Raw genomic sequence first — 24,059 nt, 5'->3', positions numbered from 1 at the left:
GGAACAGTATTGAAACTTTGGCCTTTATACCAAAGCAAGGCTACATTTTGATCTAGACAAGGCTGTTTTGGTATATTTTCCCCACACTCTCTTTTCAGATTGAATTACTGATTCCCCCTCCCCCTTGTTTTGTTTGTTGTGGTTTTGATGTTTTTTTTCCTTTCAGCTAAAGGAGCAGCCCAGTGGTTTTCAAGAAGTGCCAAAGTGCACTGACTGTCTCATGATGACTGGTGCCTCAGGGAGGGTCATGATTCCTGGATACAGGATCGACCTGATCCTGGATGTCACTTCAAGCAGTCATATCGTGGGGAAAAGCCTTGTCTAATGGCTAGCCTTCCTCAAAAGTCTGATGCTAGTCATCTCGGAAGGCCTCAGAGAAAGCCTTAAAGGTGAGCAGAGTAGAGTGTAGTTCTCTCTGGGGACTGTGCCTTTTTGTTGGAGAATCTGATTCAACATAGAATGATAACCCTAACCTGACTATTCAGGTCCAAGTGGTAAATTAACCTGAAGCTTAAAAATTTGTTGATGATGATGATCAGACCCCAACTTTTGAGTTACTAGAGACTATCTTCTGAGTTTAACAGCCAATATAGGGAGGAATTTGGTATTTCCCATATTCTTTAGAGTTTTAGCTTAATATGTGTTTTCTTAAAAGGATATCTCCATTCTATTGTAGCTAAATGATACCTTGATGTCAAAATTGCATTCAGTTGTTAGCTACAGATAGAATTATAAAACTTAGTTTGTGAATGAATATCAGGCAGTTAAGCTTCAGAGGTTGGTTAGGACACGTTTACATTTGATTTTTTTCTATCATAATGTTTTGTTTGTGCTTTTTTTTTTTTTTTTTTTTTTTNTTTTCTATCATAATGTTTTGTTTGTGCTTTTTTTGTCATAATGTTTTGTTTTTTTTTTTTTTTTTTTTTTTTTTTAAACATAGTTATTGCTGGGCATGGTGGTGCATGCCTATAAACCCCAGCACTGGGGACGGAGGAGGATTATCAGTTTGCTTATGCTATATAGTATGATCTTGTCTTAAAAGAAAAATGAAAAGCAAACCAAATGAAAAGCAAAACACACAGTATTTATGAAGAAGTTCCTGTCTTATTACATTGAACTTGATGAATATTAGTACTGCCTCCTTGATCAGCATCTATCCTCTCCGTTATGATTCTTAAGAGATGTTTTGTTTTAATTTTAGATTACTTTCTCTGTAATGTAAAGCACTTAAAAAAAACCCAGTAATTCGTTAATAACCTCAGTTTCTGAATTTAAGTTAACTGAGAGATATTGAGACCTACTAATTTCTTTTTATTGAATTGCTTTTTACTGGTGATAAATTATATGGGGCATATAGCGTTCCAAGTGCATGTACATTTTAAAATTTAGTATATATAGAAATATATATGCATGCATATATATATATATATATATATATACATACATATATATATATATGTGTGTGTGTGTGTGTGTGTGTGTGTTTGTGTGTGTGTGTGTGTATCAGGACATACAGTATTGCCCAGTGTAGCATGCTTATAGATAGTTAGGAGGCCCTGGTCAACATCCATCATTTGGGAGAAAAATCATATGTGCTTTATCTCTGTGTGTATATGTTCTGAAATTTATTTTCTGTACAACATGAACTGTGATATATACCAGAGATTTGTATTCTATTTTGCTTTTTGTTACTTTGATGAAAATACTTACTGACACCAACTTTGGCAGTTTACTTCATATTATAAGTTACATGCATCATTGAAAGCCAGGGCAGGAAGGAGCTCAAGACAGGAACCTGGAGGCGAGAACTGAAACAGACTGCAGAGGACTGCAGTTCATTGGCTCACTTCCCTTGACTTGCCTCCCTTGACTTACCTAGCTATTTGTCCTCTGCATGACAGGCCTGTCTGCCCAGGGGTGAGAGTGCCAACAATTGACCTGGGTCCTGCCATATCAGTTAGCAGTCAAGAAACTGCCCCTTAGACATGCCCACAGAACAGTCTGATAGAGGCAGTTCCTCTAATAACATTTTTTTTTTCCTGCTGTGTCAAGCTGATAGTTAAGAATAGCCTTCATAGTTTGTAAACTTTTTGAGCCTGCATGGTGACAAGAGTACCCACTCTTGAAAGTTGTTCTCTGACCGTCATACATGGACTGTGGCACACACACATGCGTATATATGCACACACGCAAAATGTATAATTAAATGTAAATGTTATAAAAGGGATAACATTTTCTTTTTTCTTTTTTTTTTTTTTTTTTTTGTGACATTTTCAATCCACATGGTCTTTATTAGAATTACTGAATTCTGCTGTTGTAGAAAAGAAGCACTCAAACAACATATTAAGGAGTAAATACGAATATGTTCAGTACAGTTTTGTTTTCAGAGATAGATTGGGCTGCAGTAGACTTTGGACCTTAGTTTGGGGAACCCTGAAATGTCCTCTGTCCTCTATTTTGTATTCCACTGCTATAGACCATTGGCTTGTGCTGCTGTATTAGATACTTTGCACATCAGCTTTGGAATCGTCTTTATCCACACTATTACTTTTTAATGCAGTGAGCAGAATAACACTAGAAAGCCAGAATGTACTCAGGTCTTATTGAATAAGTAACTATAGAACTGTGCTGTAGGTTAGGTACTAGTTTTGAGGAGGTGAATCTTTATGTGCTGGTCTTGTGAGCTCTTAGTAGGTCATTTTAGTTTGAGAGCTTATATTAAGTTCAAAAATGTTACTCTTTTACAGTCTTTACAGGCATTGCTCTTTGCAACCCCTACCCCATTTCTATTCTGGATAGTAGAAGTTTGAATTGAACTTCCATTTTCATTTTTGTTTTAAATGCATTTTCTTTTCTGCTGGGCACAATGGCACATGCCTATAATCTCAGGACTCTGCAGGTAGAGTCAGACAGGGAAATCTCTGTGAGGTTGAGGCTAACCTGGTCCATGAGCTCTAAGCATGCTTGCTGGGCCTACGCTGAGACCCTTCTTCCTTTCTCTTCCACCACTCTGTCCCCATTGTTTGTTAATTCCCCTTTCTCTTACACTTGTCATTGTTGTTTGGGGGAATTTTCTTTAACTGACTTACTAGACTGCCTGACTTTGGTGAAGGGCTGTGTGTGTGTGTGTGTGGGGGGGTGTATGCATATGTGCATTTTTTTATTATGTGTACTTGTGTGGACATGCATGTAGTGGCTAGAGGTTGATGTTCAAGCGTCTTCCTCTCTTGCATTCCACTTTATTTTTTGAGACAGGGCCTCTAATGGAATCTGGAGCTCTAATTCATTTGGACTTCCTGTCCAGAAAACCACAGGAATCTGTGTCTACCTAGCAGTGGACTATAGGTATGTGCTGCTATGCTTGACATTTTACTTGGGCTCAGAGGATCTCAGGTCCTCATGCTTGTATGGCAAGCACTTTACCAACTGAGCCATTTCCTCAGCTCTGTGTATGTGTACATTTGAGGTGAAATTTTATAATAGAATTAATCATTTTGAAGTGAACAATACTCTTTGGAATTTTTGTATATAAATATTGAATGTGTATACATATTTTTTGGTACAGTGCTGGGTATTGACTCTGGGACTCAATGACTCTGTAGCAAGCACTACCATTGAACTACAACCCAGGCCCATTTCCCTATTTTCTCTTTAATAGATTTATGTTTGGTAGCAATGAAATCCATAAATCCTAGGATAAGCAGATAACTTTCATGTACAACCAGATAATTTTAGTTTGAATATCCCTGCCTTTAGGTTTGCTGTTCTTAGAAATAATTAGAAAAGTTCTAAAGATTGAGATTATTAGAAAGCAAAACCTTGGAGAATTGATGTTGAGGATCTTTGCTTGTGATCGATAATATGAAATCCAGAAAGCAGAAGACCCAACAGAAGGGAGGTATCTATTGGGAAGGAGGAAATAAATCTGTAAGGACCAAGTACAATTTACTTCTTGTCTTCTCTGATTTGTTTTCGATAAAAGACCTAACTAAGATAGTATTGTATTTGAGAGATAAATTTAAGAAATGCTGAAGACCAGCCAGGCGTGGTGGCACTAGCTTTATTTTGTTGTTGTTGTTTGTTTGTTTGTTTGTTGTTTTGTTTTTTTGGTTTTTCGAGACAGGGTTTCTCTGTATAGCCATGGCTGTCCTGGAACTCACTCTGTAGACCAGGCTGGCCTCGAACTTAGAAATCCACCTGCCTCTGCCTCCCAAGAGGATTAAAGGCGTGTGCCACCACTGCCCGGCGGCACCAGCTTTCTGTTTCGAGAGTTACATAAGCATTTCCATTAGTTTTATAAGGACATATAAATTCTTGCCCTTGTAATAGCAGCATAGTACCTTGTTTGCTTTTTGAGACAGGGGGCCTCATGTAGCCTAGATTGGATCTCCTGTCTCTACTTCCCAAGTGTTGGGATTACAGGTGTGTGCTACCATACAGGGTTGGTTTCTCTTTGAATGCATATTTTCTCGAGTAAACAAGTTGACAAATTAACCAGCCTCTAGTTCAGAGGTCTTCAAACTGGGGTTGTACATCAGATATCCTGCATTTCAGACATTATAATCATAACAGTAGCAAAATTAGAGTTATGAAGTAGCAACAAAATAATTTTATGGTTGGGGGTCAGCACAATATGAGGAATTGTATTAAGGGGTTGCAGCATTAGGAAAGTTGAGAACCACTGCTCTAGTTCAATCTTGGCACTTGTCTAATTGGAAAGCAGTAAAAACAAAAACAGACTTGTATTTTAAAGATAGGTCTAATTGGGTAGTAGTCCCCGAAGTAGAGGGCCTTGCTCCATGCTGTGCTGGACTCAATTGCTTTTCTTAGGTGAATAGTTGATGACAAGTGGGCTTCTTTTACACAACATCCTGCAACCAAGGTTTGGCTTTCAAGAAAAGCAGCAGACTTGGAGAGTGAGAGGCTTTATTATTTATATGAAGGTTACTCCAGACTTACACAGGACAGCCCTTATCATCATTCACCAAGTAGAACTTGACAACTTAACCAATATCTGGTTACATTGAGATTGGGGGTTGGAGAATTGACTAGTGGAAGTGGGAAGGAGAGATTGATTAGACTTGGAAGAATCTGGACTCAAAGGAATATAAAGAAATTATACTTTAAAAACATGAGTGTTTGTTTTCTTGTGTAATGGCGTGTTCAAAGCTTACATTTTTGTCCCAGGCTTAGAATTAGATCAGGTTTCTCATGCTTAACAAATGACTATACTCCTGGGTTTAGGGGTGATTCTTGCTATTGTGTTTGTGTCCGTATGTCATAACCCCTTCCCTTTGTCAATAGACAGAATTAGGATTTTTTTTTTAATCTGAGAGAGAAGATAGATTATGTATTCATATTTATATCCACTTCAAATTTAAGTTATTTAAAATGCACTGTTCAAAGTGTTAAAAACCCAAGTTTTGAATCATGGCTCTGCATCTAATTAGAGACTTAAATATATTCTCTTGTTACAAGGTTTAGTGTTCTTTAGATTGAATATAATAATGACATCTTAAGGTTACTTGGATTTTTAGGTGTCCCCACTATCACTGAACAAAGATGAGACATTTAAACCTTAACAGGGGTGTAAAAGTTGTCTTTTGAGGTAATCTGTGTACCTTCAGACGAGTGGGCTAAAGTGGCATGTAGCAGTTTATTTAGTCAGAAATGCCTGGGTAAGGGACCGTGGTCTGCATTATTTAAAGCCCAGAGAACATAGGATTCTGTTTTTCTAAGTCTTGAAAATGTCCAACTTTTTCAGATTGCTTTATCTAACGTAGGGGCTTTAAATTTGGATTTAAACTTGGACTCAGGATTGCTAAATCTTACAAGAGAGTTTACTGGTATTCTGACTCGGAGGGAATTCAGCTGGGGAAGGAATGCCTTTTAGTATTTTGTTATTCTCATCCATTATTAGTGTTTATTTCTCATATTTTCAACACCTTTAATTTCTCAGCAGTGTTTATAGTAGTTAGTGTGTGAGCTTGGCAAACCTTCTGTGAATTAGTGTTTTACAAGACTAGTACCTATATCTGTATCTGGTTACACCAGGCCAGTGCATACTTTCCCAAGAGTAGATGGTAACTTAGTGATACTTCCGCTGAATATTTGCTTTAGAGTAATACCTCAAAATGATGAGAATTGTAAATTCTGTTTTAAGTTTATGATTTTTAGCAGAACTATTTTGCTGAGCTTTATTGGAGAGGTGGTAATAAAAGTAAACTTCCCTTCCTGTTCTGTCTCTTTTCCGTAGAGGTTTAGATTTACATTTCCAGTTGTTTGTTCTAAAAAGTATGTTAAAAACCTTTTTATTGTCGAAATTTTCAAATAGGTACAGACGTAAGTAAAGTGGTGGACATTGAGAATCTTTGTTCAGTTTCGGTAATTAGCTGTATTTTGCTGTACAGTTTTCAGCTTATTCCACACAGCTATTTAAGTCAGAGCCCCTAGCTTTAAGTCTTACAGAAACTTAACATAAAATTGCTTTCCTAATTCTTCTTAGAAAGAAGACAAAACAAAACCCAGGTGCAGTGGTGTATGCCTGTCAACTTAGCACTCTATTGTAAAGGCCAGAGAGGATTGCAACCTGGTCTATAGAAGGAAAGGGGATCTGAAAAAAAATTGGCCAGTCATTACCTGGATCAATGAACATGTATGTGCCAGTCAGTGTAAATAAATGCAGGTTAAACCCCCAAGTTTCTGGGGTTAAATTCAAAGCTTTTAAGTGGTATTATAACTGTTTAGCAACTATGAAGAATTATTTGAGTAATCAAAAAATTATTTCAAGCTAATCTTTAAAATTTAAGCATTGTTTTAACTTATAGTTTGCATTTCAAGTAAAGTATATATGAAACTATTCTAAAATTAATCCATTAGAAAATACTAAGCAAATATTAATAGTCTTTAAAATATTATTTCTGGATATACTTAAACTATAAGGTGTTTTTAAAAGTTAAGATAACTACATGCAGGAACTCTGATTAAGTTTTAATGGCCGAAAGGAGTTTAGAAAAGCTTTAGACCAGTTTCTCTACTGGTCTAAACTGACACTCGAACTGTAAGATTCTATACTGAGGAAGGGGCTAGCCAAGCACTTTTATGGATAATCCTGCACTAGTTTTAAGTGTTCACTGATGATGTGTGTGAACCGTGTCTATAGAGGGTTTGAGTATGGCACAGGGAGTGCTCCTGTGGAGTGCAGAGGCTAACTAAAGAGTCAGTTCTTTCCTCTACCTTAACCTTTACGTGTGTTCTGGTGGTCAGGCTGTGACTGCTCAGTCATCTTGCTGCCTAGGGAAAGTTTTTATGTGTGCTCAATCTTAAGTTTGGGGAAGCAAAGAAGTATATTAAATTGTTGCTATTCCTTAGACTCTTAAGTAATAGGTAATAGATATGTAAAGAGAGTTAAATAAAACAGGCAATCTGATGGAGTTACATTTACTATATGAGTTCAGTAAATGGAGAAATCTTAGCCAGCAATGATTTTTGGCTGGCTAAAAATGATATATAAGGAGCTGAAGGGGGCTGCAACCCTGTAGGTAGAACAACAATAAGAACTAACCAGTACCCCCTGAGCTCGTGTCTCTAGCTGCATATGTAGCAGAAGATGGCCTAATCGGCCATCATTGGGAAGAGAGGCCCCTTGGTCTTGCAAACTTTATATGACCCAGCACAGGAGAAGGCCAGGACCAAGAAGTGGGAGTGGGTGGGTAGGGGAGCAGGGGCAGGGGGAGGGTGTGGGGAACTTTCGGGATAGCATTTGAAATGTAAATAAAGAAAATATCTAATAAAAAAATGATATATAAAACTTTAACATTGGTTTTCTTTACCTATATGCTTTAAATTAACTTTCTGACTTAATAGTTTATGATTTATTGCAGGTTAAATGTTTTATTCGTATTCTGAATAGTTTGGATATAGTTAACAAACATGGATATAGTTGTATTTTTTTTTTAAAGATTTATTTATCATATGTAAGTACCCTGTGGCTGTCTTCATTCGAACACACCAGAAGAGGACGTCAGATCCTGTTCTGTGAGCCAACATGTGGTTACTGGGATTTGAACTCAGGACCTTCAGAAGAACAGTCAGTGCTCTTAACCACTTAGCCATCTCTCCAGCCCCAATAGTTGTACTCTTTTTTTTTTTTTTTTTGATTTTTCGAGACGGTTTCTTTGTATAGCTCTGGCTGTCCTGGAACTCACTTTGTAGACCAGACTGACCTCGAACTCAGAAATCTGCCTGTCTCTGCTTCCCAGCACTCGCCACCACACCCACCCTCATAGTTGTACTCTTTAAGAGTTGATAATGTTGCACATCTTTTGAGAAACATGTTCTGATTTGTGTTGATGGGAGATGTTTAAAACTTAGTTCATAGTTTAAGTCATAATTCATATAGTGTGGTTTTAAATATGTTAAATAGTTCCTGTCATTTGTAGAGGTAACACTAGAGTTGTAGGACACAATACCAGGCTCTATGTCATTCCTTTGTTTTTGATGTCTGTCAGGTCCTTACCTTTAGCAAGCCTTCGTCTGCAGCCTCTTTTCTTTTTCCATTGCCACTAGTTATTTAGTGCCCCAGCTCTCACTCCTGCCTGCCCGCCCGCCTTTCTATCTCCCTCCATTCCTCCTTCCTTCCTTCCTTCCTTCCTTCCTTCCTTCCTTCCTTCCTTCCTTCCTTCCTNTAGCATTTTTGGAATAACATTGTAGAAGTATGGAAGAAATCTATTTGAACCTAATCTTTCCCTCTCTCCTCCCTCCCTCCCTCTCTTCCTTTTTCCTACATTGAGAGATCTCAGGCCTGACATTCTAGACAAGTGTTTGCGCATTCTGTCTACAACAAACCATTTGTTTATTTTTGTGGTTATATGCACATGAGTACAGGTGCCCGAGGAGGCCAGAAGGTATTGGATCTCCTGCACTAGAGTTATGGGTGGTTATGAGCTGCATGATATGGGTGTTGAGAACTGATTTCAGGTCTTCTAGATGATCCGTGATTACTCTTTTAACAGCTTAGCTATATGTCTAGCCCTCTTTTTCCTCTTTAAAATTTTATTTAGTTTTTGTATGAATGAATACACATGCCATAGTGCACGTGCAGAGGTTGTTTTGTGAGAATCAGTTCTTTTCTTTTACCTTGTGGGTTTTGGGAATCAGGCTTGGTGGCACACATCTTTACTAGCACTCTTGCTGTCTTGGTTCTTTTCATGACTACCTTGAATCTGCCACACGTGGCAGAATTTCCCTAAAATATGCCATTTGTATATATTATTCTGCTCATACTATTTAATTGCCTTCAGTTGTTCAGTAGATTCCTCAGTGCCTTCACAGTTTAGCTAGTCACATTATTAATCCTTTCATTTTCATTGAGCTATATTTATTGAACAACTCAGGATCTAGATACACCAGAGTCTAAGATAGAATGGAGGGCAAAGTGAACAGGAGTACTGCTTTCGGGGTACTGGAGAAGATAGCAATTTAAAAAAATAATTAGGTAGATGAAAGTAAATTTGCATTCACCACTTATCCTCCCAAAATGGAGGAATATAAAGTGGTATCTAGCTCAGGCTATGAGGTAACTGGGCTCCGCCTCTAGCACTGGAAACAAATTAGGGTAGAGTAGGGAGGAATGGCTATCAGGTCTTATAGTAATTATATTAGATCTAGCAGTGAGGTCATGGGTTGTTAATATGTGAAGAGAAGACAGTGTGGTGGCTCGTTTCTGCAGTTCCAGGGCTTGAAGCTGAGGTAGGACTCCTATGCCAGCTTAGGCTACAGAATGAGGCTTTGTCTAAGAAAAGACCAGAAGAGACTAAGGTTTATTATATAGAATATATAAATGAAGATCATACCAGGCAGGGGGAGTCCTTTTCTCTGAAGGAAATGTTTTGAGAATGAGGAACTGAAACAAGGCTAAATGGCATTTGGAGCATTGACAAAAAAGGGGATTATAGTATAAGGTGGAAAAGAAGTTTGGGCCTCATTGTGCAAGGAGCTTGAACCATGCTCAGTAATTATGGTGCTAATACAGAACAATCAAGAGCTGGCAGTGTAGCTCAGTATTTGAGAACCTGCCTAGCAGGAACAAGACAGGCAGATGTTATTCAGAGTTCTGTGCAGTGGAGGGGAAAGAAGAGAAGAAGACAAGCAAGTGTTGAAAGACCAGGTAGGTGCTGCTGTTAATTTTAGCAATTTGCTCAAGTATGTGGTATGGCAGTAAAAGAGATGATAAACCCCACAACTTAAAGAAATATTTAGGAAGTTAAATTAGTAAAATTCACTGTCATAAATTGTATTTAAGGCTAAGGGGCAGAAAAATGGCTTCTAAAGAACTGTGTAGAGGATGATACTGATGCCGTTCATTTCCTGGCCTATCGAATGTTGGAAGACTTACAGACGAAGAGAAATCATGACTTTAGAATGCTTAGGTTTTGAGGTATCTTGGAATCATTTAAGAAAGAATGTCAGGTAGAGAATTTGGCTGGGCATATTCAAGTGGAATATTATCTAAATTTAGATAGTAATTCAACCTGTGAGTAGGTGGGTTTGGGCCAAGTATAAACTGACAAGGGCCTATGATTAAGCCCTTATAGATCTTCAACATTTTAAGGTTTTGATATTTGGGATTAAGGTTGGGCTGAGGCTAGAAGATATGAGCAGCCAGAGAAGACGAGGGAAACCATGGGAATTTCTCTAGATTTCATGATGCCTGTAGTTATCAATTGATGCATAACATATCATTTTGAAACTTACTGGCTTAAAACAATTTATATTTCCTTGGAGTATATGACTGAGGTACCTGGTTTCTCTTCTGGAGCTTCTTTGTCTCCATCATTCAGCAATCTGGTTCAAATTTCTTTACATGGTTAGCATTTTCCACAAAGGAGAAATAAGCCTCTTTAGACTTAGCCTCGGTTTAGAATATTTGGGTTATACTATAGCAGTTGAGGAAGAATGGATAAGAATTAGTGCCATTTGGGTAAGTGGAGTGGGAGGTGAAGACAAGAACCTATTATTTCTTTTATATTTTCTTTAAGCTTGACCTGAACCGGTCTGTGATTTCCCTGCATGTTAAGCTGTTTCTTTGTCCCCTTACTAGAATTGTACCCATTTATCTATAATCCACTAGCTGAAGTCTACTTGGGGGTTGTGGTAAATATTTGCTTTTATTGTCCTTTCTCCTTTCTCCATCCCCCTTTCCTCTTCCTACCACTCTTCCTCACTTTTGTCTCTTTTTCTTCTTGGTTTCCTTTCTTTTCTCTATGGCTCTGCTTCTTTTGGAGGGAAGGTATTACTCCATAACCCAGGCTGATCTGGAAATGATGGTAACCCCCCTCCTTTAGCCTTTTGCCTGGGTTATAGGTTTGAGTGGCTATGCCAGGCTTAAAGGAAAGTCTCCAGTCTCTTCTCTTTTGCTCTTTCCTATCTGTTCTAAAGTTTAGTTTTCAGTCTTAAGTGTGTGTGTTTGTGGGGGGCTGTTGTTCCTCCTCTGTCTTAAACTATCTTCACTCTTCATCAATCCCCCAGTCTCCATGCAGTTGTAAGCCTTAACAAAGCTTTTCAGTTCTTTACTCTTGCCTGGGGTGCCTTTCCTCATTCCCCTAGGTAATTACTCTGTACTGTGGCTGTAACATGCTGCACTTACTTATATCATCTTGAAGGTAAAAAATTATGTGTCATTAAATAACCTGAGTCACAACTCTGATGTGATCGGGTTTGTGATTATGATCACTCTGTTCTAAAAAAGGTCTCACTTGATAGCAATTAGACCTAATTACATCTTTGATACTCTGCCAGGCCTGTGGGTACTAGGCCACTGCAGAAACTACAAAAAAATATTAGGGTTTGCTTTGTTAGGTAAAAAATTGCAACAAATGATAAATGGTCAAGTTCTTTGTATACCTCTATAAAGTGAGAATTTAAGAGGTTGTATTCTGAGTGGTTTTAAAAAGAATTATGCCTAATGTAAGTAAATTTTCATTGTGAGTACTAAACAGGATAAAATCGGTCTTGGCATCTACACAGGGAATATTTTATCTACCCTATCTGTGTTCTAGGAGCTGGGTAGCTTTTGTAGCTCATTACTTTATCGTCTGTGTCTGGGTACACATAAAAGTGCTATTTGGAGAGCTAGGTAGGTACACAGAGTAGAGTTATTCATGTATTTATGGAGATGGGACTACTTGGTTTCATGAGTTATCGAATTGTTTTTTAAAACTGTTTTCAGCTGGATGTGGTGACACACGCCTTTAATCCCAGCACTCGGGAGGCAAAGGCAGGTGGATTTCTGAGTTCGAGGCTAGCCTGGTCTACAAAGTGAGTTCCAGGACAGCCAGGGCTATACAGAAAAACCCTTTCTTGAAAAACCAAAATAAATAAATAAAAAAAACCCCAAAAACCAAAAAAACAAAACAAAACTGTTTTCCATGACTGGCAGGGAACCTACTATGTAGATCAGGATGACCTTGAATTCACAGATAATCTGCCTGCCTTCTGAGTAGTGAGATTAAAGACAGTTACCACCATGCCTAGCTCCCTCACTTATTTTATGAAAACTGTTTATGTCTATGTATGTATATCTGGTGTTGAGATGGAGGGAGTGTTTACTGAAAGGTGCTGGTGCTCTCATTATTTTCTTCAGTTTCATTTTGGAGATGAAAGAAAAGAATCAGATTGTCTTGTCTTCCCTCACTAAACTAGTAAGATAGGCAGCCAAGTAAACAGGCCGTAATAGCTCAGATGGGAAGTACTGTTCTGAAAGGACTTGCAATTACTTTAGTAATAGAGCTGGTTAGCAGAGCATGCCAGAGCAGTGTAGTGTCCCAAGTGTAGTGCAGACAGTGGTGTTTTCAGCTGGGAACCGTCGAGGTTACAACTGAGAGATGGCTACCTAGATGCCAGACTTAGAGACTGCTAGAAAACAATTTCCCTTTTATTGTTTTCTGGCTTCTGTTTATTTTTTACATTCTGCAATTTAAAATATAGATAATGTGTAAAAATGATGGTTGTTTGAGATTTTATACATTTTCCTTAGAAACTGAAACAGCTAAAAATATCTTCACCATATGGCAGCTGACACCCATTCAGCTCTAGTTGCAGAGAATCTGATACCCTCTTCTGATCTGCAGGCACACACACACTGCACACACTTTTATGTGTAAGTAAAACAATCATGTACAGTAATATAAAATCAATCTTAAAATAATCAAATCAATTTAAAAACTGTTATCTCTACCTTTGTTTATTTGGCTTTTAATATCTTTATATACCTGTCCCACATACAAACAGTCAGACAGACAGACAGATAGAACTTTTAGTTTAATTTTAGCAAGATCACAGACAAATAGAAGCTGAGCCATTATCAAATAAGACCTTCAAGAATGGGAGATAAGCCAGTAAAATGCTTGATCTGTAAGCCTGGGGACTTGCATTTTGGAATAGCAACACGTCTGTAACCTCAGGACTTTGGTTACTTTTCCCATAAGTGACTGGCCAGTTAATCTAGGCAAAACCTTTTGTCTCCATGTTCAGCAAGAGACTGACCAATGAAGCTATGAAGCATTGACTTCTGTCCTGGCACACCACTCAAAATTGATAATCAAATAGGCTACTGCACTTTAATAAAGGCTATGTATAAGCATGTAATATGATAACTTGTCATCAGCCTGCTCTGCCATTTGTTTCTTAACAATGTTTCAAAGTTTAGTTTTTTTAAGAGCTCAAGGAGTCCCAGGGGAAAGAAGAAGGGGAAGAAGGGAGACAGTTTTCCTTACTTAAGAATGAAGTTGTATTTGCTTTTCTTTTTTTAATTTTTTAAATTTTTTTATTTTATTAGATATTTTCTTCATTTACATTTCAAATGCTATCCCGAATGTCCCCTATACCCTCCCCCTGTCCTGCTCCCCTACCCACTCACTCTCACTTCTTGGCCCTGGCCTTCCCCTGTACTGGGGCATATAAAGTTTGCAAGACCAAGGGGCCTCTCTTCCCAATGATGGCTGACTAGACCATCTTCTGCTACATATACAGCTAGAGAGACGAGCTCTGGGGGTACTGATTAGTTCATATTGTTGTTCCACCTATAGGGTTGCAGACCCCTTCAGCTCCTTGGGTACTTTCTCTAGCTCCTCCATTGGGGACCCTGTGTTCTTTCCTATAGATGACTGTGGGCATCCACTTCTGTATTTTCCAGTGTATTTGCTTTTCTATTGGCCACCAAAAGAACAATGTATTTGAATTGATGCTGTTACTTGTTTATAGTAACAATATAGAAAACCTCACTTGTACCCAAGTTAAACTGTGTAGGTATAAATAGTAATTTCTTTTGCATATTTGTCTATTAGACTGACACTTTGACAAGTATTGTAAAGACCAATAATAAGGTTATGGGAAAAATAACTAAGTCATGTGATTTCTCCAATTTTCAAAGTTTATAATCCATTTTTGACTTTCTAATTGTATAGCAGTGATTGTTTGATGGCATTCTACAAACAGGTGGTTCTGAACTTATAATCTCATTACATTTTATCTTTCTCTGCAAGTATAGTAATGCTAATATTTTTATCCCTATTTACTTGTTATAAATATATGTAAATCTTGTAAACTAGTGCTCAAAAGTGCCATTATTATCGTTCATTTTTAATCATTGTTTGTACTCATGCTTTGAGAATTAGAAGGGGAATGAAATGGAAGAAACGCTGCTGTTTCCTGTTAGCTGCAAGGGTAACTGGGAAGAGTTGAGGATCAGAGTACAGCAGTGACCCTGAAGTGCTAGGAAGAGTAGTGTAGGCACAGTAGGTGGTGTGTAGTCATTAGCTGGACTCAGAAATGTGCACATGTTAAAATAGTTACTTTTATGAAGTTTTAAGCTTTTTCTCATTTGATAAAGTTAGGTCTTTTAATAGTAATGTTTTAATATTTGGATTTTTAAAAGGAGTCTGTGTATGTTCTTTCAATAATAGTTGGGTTTTATGATCCAGTGTTAAAAGTTATAGAATCAGAAACCAGACTAACCTGGACTTTATTTTTGCTTCTCACTTACTCTGTGTCTCTTCCAAAAAGCTACTGAAGTGCTTCTGTACTTTAAATCTTTAAGTGGGGATTATATTGGTCATTGTTTTATTTTTGCTTTATGGCTTAAGTGGCTATTATATCTGTGGTTTAGAACAATGTGTGGCATCTAGTAGTAACTACTACATAGTTAGTATTGTTATTCCTGGCTGTTATTTATTGCTAGGGCCTAACTCATGTAAATTATGTATACGTTTTACCATTGAATTACATCTCTAGCCTGGTGACTGGGTTTTGTTTAGTTTAGTTTTTTGAGGTGTAGGGTCTCACTATGTAGTTCTAATTGCCCTGAGATACTTAAGTTTGAATATTCTTGTACTAACAGTTCTCAAGATTAGATAATATCTCTTACAAAAATATTTTTTATCAAATGTTCAAATATAGAAATCCTGCTAAATACCATGAAAGCTTGCTGGTACTATGATTTTTCAGTTTTTTTCTTTCTGTTAGCTTAATTTTAAGTACATCTATGAAAGAAATTCCTAAAATATTATGACTTCTTTCCTCGCACACCAAACTTTCTTAGTTCTGGAACCATATTTTACTATTCATCTTTAAGTCACCCAAAACTAAAGTTTCATTTGGCATCTGTGTGCCGCAGGGAAGGTTAGTACATTTCACACACTTTTCTTTTTTTCTTTGTTTTCAAGATTTATTTATTTATTTTTATGTGAGTACACTGTAGCTGTCTTCAGACACACCAGAAGGGGTCATCAGAGCTCATTACAGATGGTTGTGTGGGAATTGAACTCAGAACCTTCAGAAGGGCAGTCAGTGCTTTTAACTGCTGTGCTATCTCTCCAGCCTCCTTGCACATACTTTTAGGTAGAGGATCAAAAAGAAATCTTTTAGAATCTTAATAGATTTATGACCTTGGGGTTAGTTATCTAATCTACTTTCTATTTCTTTGAAGCACATGTGAAGTTTTGGTTTTGTTTAAAATAATCATATTATTTTTTAAAAATCTGGATAACTACCTAAACACTTGGTTGGCTTCTACAGTTACCACAGTATGTTGCAGCATTTCCAAGTATCTTGGATAAGAATAAGGAATATAAATATTTTTGCCATATTTACTTTGTTGTGTTCTTTTTTGTGTGTTCTTTAGCACATGGAAGAGACTCTGCAGATCTGTGTGTAGTCATTATTCTCTTACATAATGTCATTTTTGTACCTCTTGTCCAGTTTTCTGGTCAGTTTTGTCCTTCACTACATATATATGCTGGGCATACAGGAAATGATACTTTTTTGTTTTATCCCTATATAGAAATGGTGTTCTGTTCAACTCATTTCCATTTTGCCTTTATGTTTTTGACTGAAGAATACATTTAATTGCATGTACAGCCATCCAACATAGAAAAGTGGCCACGTTCAGATCAGTTAGGTCATGGTATTTCTAAAAAAATAATCAAATTGTACACTCATGTGTTTATTTTACATTGTAGTATATTATAAAAGGTACTATTTTAGATATCTTTTCATGTTCGATCTTTGAGATTTAGATTACTCTTTTTAACTGTGGAATAAATGAATGATAGACCAGTTTGTATATTAGCTATAGGTGGGTTTTCCATTTTCATGTTTCAGATAATTTCATTGTATGAGTTTGTGGTAATTGGACCTAGGGTCCAAGGAATGCTAAATACTGATTATACATTCTAAAACTCTTTGTCTAAACTTTTTGTAAAGAGGAGAGTGCCTCTAGGTGGTGGTATTCTGTGCTCTGTGCTTATCTTTAAGACTGCCAGATGACATCCCTATCCTCCAGATGGCCACATCCCACTCCCCAGCAGTGTGGGGTGTTCTCACTGCTTTGTATTCATACTATTTATGCTCGTTTTATCGATACAAAATAGCATTCCTTGATATTTCAATTTGTAGTATCTGGTAACTAATGTACTTGATCCTCTTGCTACATGTTGCAGACCACATTAATTTCTTCATGAGTATTTTTTCATTTTTAAATTTTAGAATGTATCCATTTCTATTGCATATTTTTATGATGATCAGTTTCACATTTTTCTTGACTTATTTGCAGTTGTTTTTAATTCTCAAACTCATGAAGGTTCTTCCCCTTTGTGACTAATGTTAACTAGGACTTTAGCTATTTTAGGTTGAATAATGCAGTCTTCTCAGTTTGTTTGTTTGTTTGTTTGTTTTTTACCTGTTCTTGCCTGCCAGCCATTTCTGTTCCTCACTTTACTCAAACATTCCTATCTCCTGGGAGATGAAATGTTGATGATACTAAGGGAAAGGAATAAATAAGAAATGCAGCAAAACATGAATAAAAAAGGGACAGTTTTATAAAATTGAAATCACCATGTTTAAAATACTTGAAAATATTCTCAAGAGCATGTCTTTTTTTCTTATTTAGAAGTACATTTTAGACTTTGTGCAACCAGAGACCGATTGTTTAATGTTGTCATTGCTGCAGGAATTTATTATTACATGATGAGTTGTGTATGTGAGTTTCCAGCAGAGCCTCTGAATGCTTAAGATGGTTCTGTGCCTCTTTTAAGAGCACTAAAATAACAATTAAAAACTGTCTTCAGCAAGTCTCTTTGAGTGCATTTAAAAGTAAATTTGTTTATTTACTTATTTATATGCTATGTGTGAAATCTCAACACCAAGATTTCTGAAATTAAATTGGGGTCTTTTGTCAAATCTACCTTGATTTAAAACTCAAGTTTCTTTACTGACTTAACAATTCCTTACTTTTAAAATTTCTATTCTAGGAAGTGTGCTTCTTATGAAATTGTACTTATTTAAAGACTTGTACAAGTAGACTTTACTTTAAGACTATACTAGGGATAATTATCAGTTAAGGTTTTTGTTTTTCTTAAGATTTGTTCTTTTAAATTTTTTTTTTTTTAAAAATGTTTGTATGGCTCTTTTGCCTGAATGTAACTCTTGTGTTCTTTGTACATGCCTAGTGACCTTGAAAGTCAGAAGGATCCGTGAAACTTGACTTACAGATAGTTGTGAATTTCCATAGGGGTGCTGGGAATCAAATCTAGCCTCCTTAAGATTTACTTTTGTTTTTATGGGAGTGTGGTGTGTGTAGTAGTATATGCCCAAAGAGGCCAGAGGTGTTGGATCCTCTGAGACTAGGATTAGAAGTTGTTGTAAGTAACCCCTGATAAGCCGGGCGTGGTGCCGCACGCCTTTAATCCCAGCACTCGGGAGGCAGAGGCAGGTGGATTTCTGAGTTCGAGGCAAGCCTGGTCTACAGAGTGAGTTTCAGGACAGCCAGGGCTACACAGAGAAACCCTGTCTGGAAAAAACTTAAAAAAAAAAAAAAAGTACCTCCTGATATGAAGGGTGGGTCTTTTGCTAGAGTAGTCTATGCTTGTAACTGTCGAGCCATTTATAGTAATTCAAATTTCATCTTTCAACTTAAGATCTTTATAGTAAAATAGCATGTGCTATTAGATATATTTGAAGCTTTTTTTTTTTTTTTTTTTTGTAAATTTGTTTTTAGGGTTTCTCTGTATAGCTCTGGCTGTCCTGGAGTTAGCTTGGTAGGACAGTTGTCTGAGATTAACAAAATATATGGCTTATTTCCTTTATTAGTTACTTTTTTTTTTTTTTTTTTGTGAAATTTGTTTTTGGATGTGATAAGAGAGTGTGGTTTTTTTGTGTTTTTAAAGTTGCTTTAAAAAGTAATATGTGTGGCTAGAGAAATGACTCATAGATTAAAGTTCATTCTTCCAGAGAATCGAGATTGGATTCCCACCACCCATCTGTAACTCCAGTTCTAGAGGATCTGATGCCTTTCCAGGCTTCGATGGGTACCAGTATACATGTGGTATACAGACAATACATATAGGCCAAACATACCATACATAAAATAATCTTTGTGAAAAACTTACTTATTTTTCCCCATTACTTTCAGCTTCATTTACCTCTTAATTCGCCGTTGCCTGGAAGTGAATTGACCAAGGAACCTTTTCGTTGGGATCAGAGACTATTTGCTTTAGTACTGCGGTTGCCTGGTACCATGTCAGTAGAATCAGAACAGTTGACAGGTGTGCCTTTGGATGATTCTGCTATCACACCAATGTGTGAAGTGACAGGAGGTAAGTTTTTTGCTAAAAGTAACTGAGGCTTAAAACAGTTTATCTGAATGTGCTAAAATGAACATTTCACAATTTGCATGTTTATATTTGTCAAACAACATTGACATTCCTGTAGTTTTAAAATTGCATTGTTAATGTTGGAATGCAGTCTTGATAAATACTGTTGGATTTTATGAATGTTAGTTTTTTTTTACCTATGTAACAAATGATGGTATTTTTGTTAGACAAACTTTCCTGTCTACAAAGATCACTAGTGATTTAGCTGGCATGGTAACATACACCTTAATCCTAATACTGAGGAGTCAGAGGTAATATGAAATAAAGCTGTCAAAGATTTTTACAGAAATTAGAAAAAATGAATTAATAAATCATTTTACAAAAAAATTACCATTAATCTGAAATTATCTGAAAAGAAAAAGCAATTTTTTCTTTCTTTTGGTTTTTTGAGACAGGGTTTCTCTGTATAGCCATGGCTGTCCTGGAACTCACTTTGTAGACCAGGCTGGCCTCGAACTCAGAAATCTGCCTGCCTCTGCCTCCCAAGTGCTGGGATTAAAGGCGTGCACCACCATGCCTGGTAGCAATTTTTTCTATACTTTACAAACTGAGTCTTATTCTATGTAATGTTCCTCCTATGATTATTGTTTAGGTCCAATTTCATCCCTTGTAATGTTTGATAATTTCTACCAAAGCATAAAAATCTGTACAATGGGTCATTTTACCTAGGAGAATGAAGTATGTATAATATTGCACACCTTCAAGTCAAGAGGTTGGCTTATTTTCAGCTATTTAGAGACATAATGCATGCATGCATGCATGCACACATTAGATAGACCACACTCTATAACAGACCTAGGGTCATCACTAACACCTGGGTGAAACAGTGAAGAGTCAGAAAATCTTTGAGTTGGGACAAAGTTAAATTTATTTAATCTAGAAAAATCTGTAATCAAGTTTTCATAAAATGCCTGTTTGTTTTGAGTAGGCTGTATGTTGGATGCTTTTAATATGCTTTCATCTCCAAAGTACCTTCTGGTGTGTATTAGTGACTAGGGCAAATGAAGCATCTGGTTCTCCTGTGCATCAGAGTACCATTTCCAAATCTGACAGACTAGATGCAGTAAAGTACTATGGTTTCTAACTGGTCCTGGTGCTTCCCTTTTCCTCTGTACAATACTGTCTCATTGAAAAGCTGATCTATAAGAAACAGAAGTCTGATCTCAAGGCTTATAAAATGGCTTTCCATAGTTGACAAATAAACCATACTTATTAAGGCCTGGAAGACACTTAATCAATATTAGGTCCCTGCCTGTCTCTATCTAAATCTATCAGTCTTCCACATGTAAGCTCACAGCAGTGCTTTCACATGCATCCATATGTTTTTTCTCTCTGACCCTTTTTCTTTCCAGAGCTTCTTGTGGTTAATTCTATTTTCCAGGTTCCTGATTCAAGTGTCACTACCTCAGAAGAAACTTACCAAAATATACTCACTCTGAACCTTATTACTACCATATATATATTAAAATAAATGGAAATAATTAACAATCTGTGGCAACTGCCAGGAGGCCAGTTGAATAATTATTATCTCCTCTGCACTTGTACTCATCATCTTTTATTTTGTTAAGCAAGTCTAAGAGTTTGGGGAGTTACTGCTAGATGTGTGTATGCATCATGTCTGTTAAAGATTGGCAACCAGTAGTGCCTTATAAAGGTGGATAGATACTTGATATTTTTCCTTTATAATTTGCTCAATCCAGGGTTTCTATGGTCCGTTTACCTTACCTATACTTAGAAGAAGAAAATTGTATACTCACCTACAATGAGATTGTTGGTTAGAAATAATAATTTTTGTTTATTCTTCTTTAAAATTGGTAAATACCAACCACTTAGTTTCTATTAATATTGTCATTAAAAACAAACAAACAAATTATAGTAGTCCTTATGGGAGTTTGACTTTTTACAACTAACTAGTTCATTCTTTTTATCTCAGGCCGGTCATACTCTGTATGTTCTCCAAGAATGCTTAATCAGTGTCTGGAATCCTTGGTGCAGAAAGTACAAAGTGGGGTGGTAATAAACTTTGAAAAGGCAGGACCAGATCCTCCCCCTGCTGAAGGTATTGGATTGTCTTTATAGATATTCTGAGTTTGATTTATGAATTATTACCTCCCCCAACCCCTTTGTATGTTGTTTATTTATGTATTGGTCCAAGCATTTGGGAGGATAACTTGAGGCCAGCAAGACAGGCAGGGGCTACATAGAGATCCTAGCTCAAAATAGAATTTAAAGATTAACAAGGCCAGTTGTCATGGTTACACAATTGCTATTGGTACAGAAGAGGAAGTTATAGGAATATTATATTCAAATTGAGCAAATTTTTACTAGCTAGTGAACTGCAGTCTGTCTAACAAAGCAGTCATGACATTCTCCCACTTAAGAAACAGGAAAGCCCATAATCTACAAGCATTAGGCTTTTTTTTATTGTTGAGTAATAATGGATGTGTTTTAATTTTGTTTCCCCTCTCCCTAATGTATTTTCTTTGTCTTAACCTCTTTGCAGTAGAGGGGCAGCCAGATATATCAAGACCTTTTGGATCTCAGCCTTGGCATAGCTGTCACAAGCTCATATATGTCAGACCAAATCCTAAAACTGGGGTTCCTATAGGCCATTGGCCTGTTCCAGAGTCTTTTTGGCCAGATCAGAATTCTCCAACACTAGTAAGTACCAGAGTAACCATGACCAGCTACTAATAACCATTTAGATGATAATAACCATTTAGATGATTTTGTTTTATGGAGCTCCTTGACTTTGAGAGAAGGTCCTGCTTTGCAGCTCAGGCTTTGTTGAACTGAGTAGCACAAGCTGGCTTGAAGCATGAAGTGATATTAAGTACAATTGTTATTTAAAGGTGTGGCTCATTTATAGAAATTAGATAAATACATAATATGCTTATCATAATAAGCCATTATTTTTAAAGAAATTATATAAATATATAATATGCTTATCACAATAAGCCATTATTTGCTTCTACATATGGTCTTATGAAGCAACAGAATAAAAGGTATCTTGTTCCCCTTGGAATTTAATACTAGGTTACCTTTTACTTATATTTGGATACTGAATTGTAAATGCAGGAAGATTTCTTTATTTGAATTTTAAATGTAATGTGGCATGAATATTTGTCTTTGGGGTACAAATTGAAATTTAAATGAAGGAATAGAATACTTGTGATAGTTTGTATTTCAGTAACTATTATTTGGGGGTTTCTACTCCACCTTAAATCATTTAGTTCCCAAATAAAAGACACAAAATCCTTATATTTATAATAAGCCTTAAAGCAATAAATATCAGCCCTCTGCTATTTTTGTCTACTTCCCTGTCTGTTACCCTGAAATATCACTTTCCGTATTCCTCCTGGGCTACTCCTGCTCCAACAGGCTGGCCCTCATGGCCATGCACTCATGATCCACCTACTCCATGGCAACTTCTTCCTTCTTCCTACTCTCTCTTGTCCTTTCTCCTAACTGAGACCCCAAGCCTGGGGACCTTCTGCCCAGCCCAGGCTGTAGGCATCTTTATTAACCAATCATGGATACCTTGGGGAGTTGGAGGTGGGGGGTGGGGGGGCGCAAGGTTTACACAGCAAAAGCTGGTATGCAGGAGGCTTTGCTTGTCTTGGAGCAACAAGCAGCACCAGACCAACAGCCTACAGTTGGCCTATTGTCTTTCAGGCTGTAGTCTTAGAAATTCATGTTCACTTGTACAACTTTAGAACAACTTTATTTGTTAATAGAATTGCAACTTGGAAGTTAAGCTTGTGGGGATTTTTCTCATTTTACTCACATGAATTGTTTTTATGAATATTGATGGTTGTTGAGTGATCATGGCACGTTATCAGTATTCTTTATAGTAGAATACATTTAAACAAAATCATATCTGTTCAGACTTGTTTAATATATTTTTTCTGATTAATGTTTTTGTAGTGTCTAGGGCATGACACTTATTATTAATATTACTCTTAGAAGGTAGGTTCTAGGGGCTGGAGAAATGGCTCAGTGGTTAAGAGCACTAACTGCTCTTCCAAAGGTCCTGAGTTTAAATCCCCAGCAACCACATGGTGGCTCACANCCATCTGTAATGAGATCTGATGCCGCCTTCTGGTATCTGAAAACAGTGACAGTGTATTCATATATAAAAATAAATAAATCTTAAATAAGTAAATAAATATTTTAAAAGGTAGGTTCTATTTCAGAGATTTTGAGCAAGTAGCTATTCATGTAAAAATAAGCCACTTGTACTTTTTTTTAAACCATAAGTCTGATTTTCATGGTAAGTTTTGAGATATGAACTTCAAGTCTATGGCTACTAATAAGGTCTTTTTCCATCCTTAGTAGCACATGAAAGTAAAAGTTAAAAGTTTCATTGTATTACCTTGTTTAATCTTTTTTTTCTTTTTTCTGATTAAATGTATGTAATTTTTTTATTTGTGTTTATAAACAAGCTTTCCATTTCTTTGGTGGTATTTATTTCTTTTTTTCCTTTTGTTAGTTCTTCCCATATTTTTATGAAGTATCTTTGTTGATTATTCATACTACTGTATTGACATTGATACCAACAGTATCTATGGTATTTCATGGAAAGTGAGAAAAAATACGGAAGTAAAAAAGAATAAAGTGTATTTAGAGAATGGAAGATGTAGCTAGACTGCTGTTAAATAAACGGAACTAGATTCTTAAATACCAGATTGCTTGCAGTTTTAAATGCAAAATTGAGGAAATGTGAGCCGTTCCTATTCCCGTTCAGAGTGCATTTGAATTCAGTTTTAAGGAATTTCCACTTTAGGAAAGTAACTTAGTGCACATTAGGAGAAGGTAAGTTGGAAGGGCAGGTAAGCTACCTGCAGAGCT

At 36.7% G+C, this 24,059-nt stretch overlaps 1 protein-coding gene across 3 annotated transcripts in view; it reads left to right on the top strand.

Annotated features, from left to right (window-relative positions):
* Positions 1–24,059, top strand: part of Ints6 (integrator complex subunit 6) — an 84,729-nt gene that overhangs the window by 28,066 nt on the left and 32,604 nt on the right. For all 3 annotated transcript variants that reach the window (XM_029541985.1, XM_021203422.2, XM_029541984.1), the window contains exons 5-7: positions 18,968–19,151; positions 21,142–21,267; positions 21,712–21,869. In XM_029541985.1, the coding sequence (XP_029397845.1) occupies positions 18,968–19,151; positions 21,142–21,267; positions 21,712–21,869 (468 nt within the window). The remainder of the gene's footprint in view (positions 1–18,967; positions 19,152–21,141; positions 21,268–21,711; positions 21,870–24,059) is intronic.

The sequence above is a fragment of the Mus pahari genome, chromosome 8 (assembly GCF_900095145.1).
Source record: "Mus pahari chromosome 8, PAHARI_EIJ_v1.1, whole genome shotgun sequence".
Taxonomy (NCBI): Eukaryota; Metazoa; Chordata; class Mammalia; order Rodentia; family Muridae; genus Mus; species Mus pahari.
Note: the sequence above shows the minus strand (reverse complement) of the source record. Positions and strands in the feature narration are given on the sequence as shown.